At 56.3% G+C, this 8,394-nt stretch overlaps 1 protein-coding gene across 1 annotated transcript; it reads left to right on the forward strand.

Annotated features, from left to right (window-relative positions):
- Positions 1–330: 330 nt before the first annotated feature.
- Positions 331–3,716, forward strand: LOC142821467 (uncharacterized). The gene is made up of 2 exons (XM_075912464.1): positions 331–2,695; positions 3,247–3,716. The coding sequence occupies exons 1-2, from the start codon at positions 2,332–2,334 to the stop codon at positions 3,714–3,716; spliced, it is 834 nt and encodes a 277-aa protein (XP_075768579.1). The 5' UTR covers positions 331–2,331.
- The last annotated feature ends 4,678 nt before the right edge of the window (positions 3,717–8,394 follow it).

Here is an 8,394-nt window from a genome sequence, read left to right on the forward strand (position 1 = left end):
CCCAGCAACAGCCCTTCCCCAGTCCATTGTCTTCTCCCCAGATAAGAGGGTCTCCTGGGCCACTCTTTCCCCCACCTCCTCCTTTTCGTTCAATGTTCTCCCCTTGCTGGTTCTCCCCTCACTGGGTTCAGCTGGGATGGTTGCTGTGGTCCCTCTCTGCAGCCCCTTGTCTGTCATCTGGCCAGAACCAGCCATGACCTCTAAGCGAGGTCGGGGTCACCAGGGTCCCAGACACCATGGGCTCCAATTCAGGGCTGTTCTCTGAAACAACAAACTCCCCACCTTTGTCACATTCAACCAATAACTTCCAGGCACCGAGTGCCCCCCTGTGTGCAACACCCCCCTTTGAACTCTCAAAACTCCCCACTTCCTCTCATGTGGGGAGTGCCAGTGGGTGGAGGAAGGGAAGGGCTGGGGTGCCAGAGGCAGGCTCTCACTGGGAGACTTAGGAGCACGGATAGTGCATGAAGCCCCTCCCCTACCACTGTGAAACAGCAGTAACCCCTTTTCTCAGGGGTGCGTGGGTAGCAGGGAATCTGGCTGAGGCTTCTCACTGTAGGCAAGGTCCAGTGACTTGGTGGGCTGCATTCAGCCCACAGGCCTATATTGCCCAGGCCTGGCTTAGAAGGAAACTTGGCTCTGGGCTGTGGGGGAGGGGCGCTGTGGGAAGGCCAGTCTTGCCTTCCTGGGCAGGGCATGACAATGTCCAGCTTGTGCAAACATCCCAGACAGAGAATTACAGGCCAGACAGGTTTCTTACAGCAGCCAAAGTTGCTCAGTTGGGAGAGTGTTAGACTGAAGCTCTAAAAGTCCTTAGTTCAGGCCCGGGCTTTGGTATGCACTAAGAGGTGACAGACATCTCTTCTTAACTCAGAACTACTCCTGTGTTTCATCATCTTAGCACTGACAAATCATTTTCATGGGATTAGCCTCCCTCCCACCTCTTCCTCAGAGTCCCTGCTTCCTTGGCTTAACACGCACCCAGTGCTGAGCCTAGATAGGGGCTCACAGTGATGTGCTGAAGGGGGTACATTTGGATAGTCTCATGTGACCTTATCTGGGGTCAGGCAGGAGTGGAGGACAGAGAAACTCACTCACTTGACTCAGCTGGAGACCACAGGCAGCAAGAATTCTGGTCATTATGAGTCAGCGGACTAGTGACAATGGGGTCAAGTCATGAGCATCTTCTCCTGCCACTAGAAAAGGCAGCTGGGCAGGGTAGACCCAGGGTCCAATGCCCTTTTTGCCTCCAGAAGGATGTAGCTAGAGCCCCCTCCCAGCAGGCTGGGGCTGCACAGCATCGGTGTCTGCTGGTCCCTCCTCCAAACCAGGACTCCTGCCTACTCCTTGCAAGCTGCTCAGCCGAGTTTTTGTTCTGGCCTCCCTGCCCAGAGCAGACAGCTAAAGGCAAAAAGGCCCCACTGCTAAGCAAGGGGCTTGAACCCAGCACCCTGACATTATTAGCACCAAACACTATTCAGCTGAGCCTGGCAGTCCACAGCAAAGTGATTGCCCCTTTTCCAAAAGTGTTATGGAGGGAAATGCTTCTGCCTCTCACTGACATTCATGGATGCTCTGCTCTGTCTCTGCCTTGCCCTTTTCCTGTCCCCTAGTCCTGCCCTGCTCTGGCTCCCTCCCAGCTGTCTGGCTGCCTCCAGCATGGGCTGAGCTCAGGGGCCCTGTGGATGACCTGCCCTATGACATCATCAGGCCCCTCCCACGGGTCTGGTCAGTCACTCAGGCTATGTCTACACTGGCGGGTTATTGCGCAAGTATGGCCGTTCCTGCACAAGAATCTGCAGCGCGTCTACACTTCCCACCTGCTCTTGCGCAAGGAAATTTACAGTATGGTGTGATAAGAGACAGCTCCTTGCGCAAGAGCTACACTGTTTTCTATCAGGTGTAAGCTCTCTTGTGCAGGTGCTCGTGCGCAAGAGGGCAGTGTGGACGCGTGGCAGGGATTTCTTGCGAAAGAACTGGCCTCCGGGAAAAAACACAAGTGGCCTCTCCGATGCTCCGTATGCCCAATCACCACTCACTGGTTCCCTGTAGCCGGCCTCCCCTTAAAGGCACAGGCAGCCAGCGAAGCTGTGAGCCATGTGTAGCCTTTGGAGCTGCCAGAGGGAGTGATGGCTGCTGCTGAGCAATAGCCAGGTCCCTCAGGCCACACCCAGGAGCCACCCAGCTGAGCACCCAGCAGGCCCACAGGGCACCAAGCGGTGGGCTCCATGCTGGGGCAACCCCGAGGTCCAGGCCCTCCTGAACCTCTGGAATGAGGAGGCCCTCTGTAATCCCAAATCCAGGAGGCAAATTGCGGACATATTTGCTCACATGGCCCAGGCTCTGGCTGCACAGGGACACCCAGCCCAGACCCTGGAACAGGTCCGGGCCAAGGTGAAAGACCTGTGGCTCAGCCTCATCCGGGCCAGCGAGAGTGGGGGCAATGGAGCCACTGCTTGCCTCCACTACCACCACCTGCACAGTATCCTGGCCAACAAGTGGGCCGAGACCCTGGAGGCCATGGTGGACTCAGCCCTGGCCACCTCAGTGGTCCAGCCAACAGATGCAGAGGAGGAGGAGGAGGGCAACCGGTCCACCGAGGAGGAGGAGGAGGACGGCAGCCAGAGCCCACCAGCCCAGCACAACAGCCACCATGTGTCCCAGGCCTCCTCGGAGATTGGTGAGGGATCATCTGGTGAGTGTCGCAGCTGCCACTCACAAGTGTGCAGGGGGTAGGGGGGCCATGGAGTGGGGGAGAGGGCACAGCACATGGCACAGCCTGGCCGGATGCTGTACAGCGGCACACAGCATGTACAACCTTGTGCAGCTGGACCACGTGACACACGAACACAGCTGCCAGCCCCAGCACATGCCTGGGACCCCAGGGGTCATGCACACCCAGCTCAGGGGAGAGGTCCAGCCAGGAGCAGCCCAGCCACAAGGGCGCAGGGCAGACCCCACGCAGCCCAAGGGGACTACACACAGCACTAATCCATGGCCATCTATGGGACACAGTAGCTGCCCCAGAGGAAGGCACAACAGGCCCCCCACCACCACATGTGGCCCTCCCAGGATCCCCCAGCCCACCTCAGGCCCCCTGCTGCCCCTAGGGCAATCCCCCCATGCCAGTCTTACCTGTCCCCAGGTGTTGTGGCATGTGCGGTGACATGAAGAGGGCACAGGGCGCCCGGAACACCATGGGGCAGCGGTCACTGATGATCTTGCTCTCATCTGCTTCCTCTGCAGAGGAACCCTCTGCCAGCGAGGGACCTTCCAGCCCCATCCTGCCAGCACCAAGGAGCCAGGGCTCATCACAGCGCACCCGGGACTGCCACTACCTGCTCCACTGCCATGTCTGCACCATCGATCACATGGAGCACTCACTCATGAACAAAACACGTGCTGATGAGGAGTGGTGGGAGAGGGTATGGGGCCAGTACATTGAGCACTGTGACCGCATGTACGCCCTCCTGGGCACCATTGCGGAGTGCATGGGCCCTGCGCCGCAGCACAGTGTGGCCAGGCCCCCTCCTATTGCCCCCCCTGCCTTGCCCAACCTGCCCCATGCTTCCTCCCTGATGTGTCCGTGCCCCATCCTGTGGCCCCCCAACATCAGCACCTCCTGGTGCAGCCTGCCCCAACCCAGCACGAGGGGAAGAAGTGCCCTCGAACCTGGGGTGGGGGGGGGTGGAAGAGGCCTCCTCTCACACCCATGAGGCCCTCCCAGGTCAGGGCCCCCTCCTCCCCCCCTCCCCACAGTGCAGCCCTTTCCCCTTGTAAATAAAACTGCATTATATAAAGCAAGTGCATTTTATTTATTGGGAGGTGAGGGAAGGGTGGTGGGAAGGGGTGGTGATGGGAGTGGGAAGTGGGAGTACGGGGGCATCCCTGCGGTTAGAGGTGTAGGGGGAACCTATTGTGGGGCCTGGTCCAGCATCACCTGGGGGGCTTCCTGGACCTGCACCCCGTGGCAATTGGTCTGCCGGGTAGTAGCCGTTTGGGGCTGCTGGTAGGCCTGGCTCTCACCTGCCATCCACCCCAGGAGGAAGGCCTCCCTCTTCCCCTCAATAATATTGTGCAGCACACTGCATGCCGAGATGACCTCCGGGATGTGCTGCATCCCCATGTCCAGGCAGGTCAGGAGACACCTGAACCGTGCCTTCAGATGCCCAAAGGCACACTCCACGGGGTTGCAGGCCCGGTCCAGGTGGGAGTTGAAGGTGGCCTGGCTGTGGTCCAGTATGGCCGCATCAGCTAGGCTGCATCCCCCAAGATGCAGACCGGCATCCTGACGTCCCCAATGGTGAATTTCTGCTGGGGGAAGTAGGTGCCCGCCTCCAGCCTGTGGTTCAGGCCTGAGTGCCTGAAGATGCGAGCGCCGTGGGCCTGGCCCATCCATATAGACAAAGTAGGAGGTCGCCTAGGACACCAAGTTAAATGGGGTGCCAAATGGTGGCGCAATATCATTGTGGGGTTTGGAGGTGGGGGCGCCGATTACATGGTTCGCCTAGGGCACCAGTTGCTGGCAGCTAGTCTAGGACCACCCCTGCTTGCCAGACCACCCCACGTATATGTCTTGGAACTGGCTCTGGTGGTCCACGAGCACCTGGAGCACCACCGAGCAGTAGGCCTTCCGGTTTATGAACTGGGCTGCTTGGTGCTTTGGCACCCGGTTGGGGATGTGAGTCCTGTCTATGGCTCCCCCGCAGTTTGGGAACCCAAGGCTGGTGAAGCCAGCAATGGTGGCATCCAGGTCACGGGGGCAGATGACCCTCTGGAGCAGCACGTCATTGGTGGCATGGACGACCTGCAGAGGGGCAAATGGGAGCACAGGGGATGCATGGAATGAGACACAGTGCATTCATGAGCCCCTGGGGTGTGCTCACCCTCCCTTTGATGGCCCCTCCCTCCATGCAGGCCAGGGCCCTCTTCCCCCCAGGGTTCTCAGCGAGGCTGTGTGCAGGAGGGACAGCATGACCCCCTGGGTGTGGGACTTCCCCTGCCCCTACAGCCTCCACCCCCCCACCCGCCTGGTCTGGCCCCTTCCCTCCCCCAGGACAAGCCAGCGGTCCACGGAGGGCCTTTCCTGCTGGACGACCTCCACCAGGCAGGGCAGGGCCTATGCTCCCAGGCATGTCTCTCTCACCCAAAGCACTGACACAACCATGGAGCAGGTCTCGGTGGCCAGCATGTGGTACCTAGGGGCTTTCTCCTGTGTGCTGTGACCCTCCCCAAGGGAGTCTCACATGGAGGTCCTGGAATCACAGGATCACAAGCTCCCTGTCACTCCCATCATGCAACAGGGGCAGGTCCAGGCTGTTCTGTAAAAGCTGCCCTGGAAATCAGAAAGCAGCTAAATTGACTCTGGTGGGATTTGAACCCACAATCTTTGAACAACTGGCCTGGCTCATACTGAGCCTCACAGCTTAGAAGTCCAACAGGCCCTATAACTCACACCATCCCTCATCTCCACTTTACAACAGGGCAATTGCTGGGATAGGAGAAAGGGGAAAGCTGAGCCAGAGGAACACATGCACCCCCTCCCACATGTTGCGCTGATCAGCCCCTGATGTTCCGTGAGCCCCAGAACCAGAACCAGCCCCGAATGAATAGGAATAGGGGTGACACAGAGGGAGCAGCTCCCACATGCCAAGAGACTGACTGGGGCAGGACGTGAGCCCTGCAAGGCAGCAGTGACATCACAAGGGACTTGTGCATCACCTCAGCTCATTGGTTGGGAAGCAGTGAACTCACTCACAGAGGGTCCATGGCAACAGTCAGGTGGGACAGGCTGCAGGGCTGGGGCATCTCAGAGACCCCCATGACCTGGCTGCCTGGAATCTCCTTTGTGAGGTTTCCCCTTGAGGGCTGAAGGGATTGAGGGTCACATCTGAGAGCTTCTCTGTGGAGATTTCCCCTTTCCCCAGGCTGTAGTGGGCAGGGTTAGGCAGCGTTGGCACTGAACTTCTGGGAGAAGCAGGAGAGAGGGTTGCAAACACCCAATGAGAATGGGATTTGAGCCTATGCGTGCAGAGTACACTGGATTAACAGTCCATTGCATTAACTACTCGGCCACCTCATCTGAGCTGCAGGCACTTGCTTCAAACCACCCAAAGTCAACACTTCAGGGAACCTTTGTGCCACTTGCTGGCTGGCCAGGGACACCCAGGGTGGGAAGGTTTTGGCTTTTCACAATGTTCCCTGGGCTGTTGTACAAAGCTCAGTGCTGGTAACAAACCCAAACACCCCATGGCTACATCTACCCTGCACCCTTCTTGCGTAAGAACGGTTAGGTGCAAGAGTGCATCCACACTGCCATGTGCTTTTGCCAAGAATGTCCATGGCAGCGTGCATGCTTTCTTGTGCAAGAAACCCCTGTTGCCCATCCATACTGCCTTCTTGTGAAAGAGCTCTTGCACAAGAGGGCTTATTCCTCATGGGGAGAGGAATAACTCTTGCGCAAGAAGCCATCTTTTCCTACATTTTGCCATAAATTTACTTGCACAAGAATGAGCGTGCAGTGTAGATGCTCCTCAAGTTTTTGCGCAAGAAGCCTGCAGTGTAGACGTAGCCACCACATGCCCAGAGACGGGCTGGCTAGTCACAGCCTGGCTCAGAGCGCTCTCTGTAATGGGAAGACTTCCATGGAGCAGGCAGATGGCAGCGGCACACAGCTCTGGTGGGCGGGGGAGGGAGGCCCAGCATCCAGAGGCGTATTTCCAAGAGAAGCGTTTACTGACAATGTCTGCCTCTGGTCTGATTTTACTGTGTGGTGAGACACTGGCACCCACAGCAGCATGGATGGGGTGGCTGGAGGGAGTGGCTGGCGGGTGGCTGGTAGAAGCAGTGGCAAGTGGCCAACGGAGTGGGTGAGATGCCTCCTACCCCCCCCCAAGAGTGGGAGGTGAGCTCTGAAAACCACCTCTGAGCTCTTATCTGCCCTAAGCAAGGGCAGCAACTGTGAGTGGGATACGGAGAAAGTTTGGGTATGTGAGTGGGACACTTACATGGCTGGACTTACATTGCTTACAAAGGACATTGCTCAATCCACTTGAGCGGGGAATTATTTGTGGGTTGGTTATGAACCCTGCTTGTGCCCAGGCCTGACATAACCTGCCCCACAGAATTCACACAGCAAACCGGCCTCTCAGAGCACAGGGGAAGTTTGGGGGCTCATTGCTGGGCCATGGGGTGAAGTATCAAACCAGCCCCCTCCTGTGGGGCCTGTGACTCTTGCTGAATCTGGGCCCTTGTGTCTGAGCCACAGCAAACAGAAGGTTTGGAGGCCACATAGTCGCTCCCTTCAGAGGGGGGCCTTGTTAGACTGTAACTGTGAAAGGCTAAAAACCAATGAATGGTCCTAGAACCAGAGAATCCTGCCTTGTGTCTTTAGCAGGTGGAAGCCACCTCTGTGTTTCACAGAGACTTGTAGCTCCAGGGGGCAGGTGTCTGCAGCCAGTGTTGAAAACTGGGCAGGGAACAAGTGGCTTTTGTACAACACAAATCTCAGGTAGAAGGGACCCTTACTGACCCCAGATTGAGACTGGTTCTAACAAAGAATTTGTCCAGAAAGCAGCAGAGCTGGGGCAGGACAAAGGTTATGTCTACACAGAAAAGTTATTTTGGAATAATGGCTATAATTCTGAAATAACAATGCAAGAGTTTACGCAGCAATTCCATTATTTTGAAATAATTCTGAAATAACGGACGGCTTATTCTGACTTCTGCAAACCTCATTCTACGAAGAATAATGCCTGTTCCAAATTAGCAATTTCAAAATAAGGCATCTGTAGATGCGCCACTGCTGCCAGTTTGAACTAGCTCCTCCCAAGGCCATTCTGAGTTATTCTTCCTGGGGCTCTAAATCGAGATAGCTTGTCTACATTAGGGGAGCCTGCCTGAGACTATTCTGAGGTTTCCCTGCAGTGTAGATGTGCTATTTTGAAATAAGCTATTTTGATATAAGCTGTTCCAGAATAGCTTATTCCAAAATAAATGTGCCATGTAGACGTAGCCAGAGTGTCCTGAGAGATGAAGCAACTGGTGGGAAGCCAGAAGTGCAGTGGCCAGTCTGAGACCTAAGTGTCCCAGGTGTCCACCCAAGACAACTTGTGGCAGAGAAACAGCCATGATAGCTGAGTGGTTAAGGTTCTAGATTAGAAATCTAATAGGGGTTTCCCTGTGCAGGTTCAGATCTTGCTCACAGTGAGGCCTGTGTGTTGGTCACACCCCCAATCAGGACAACAAGCTTCTGTCAGAGAGATAGACTTTAAGATCAAAAGGGACCATTATGATCATCTAGTCTGACCCCCTGCACAGTCCAGGCCACAAAATCTCACCCACCCCTCCTAGAATAATCCTCACCTATATCTCAGATATTGAAGCCCTCAAATA

Source organism: Pelodiscus sinensis, chromosome 31, assembly GCF_049634645.1.
Source record: "Pelodiscus sinensis isolate JC-2024 chromosome 31, ASM4963464v1, whole genome shotgun sequence".
NCBI lineage: Eukaryota > Metazoa > Chordata > Testudines > Trionychidae > Pelodiscus > Pelodiscus sinensis.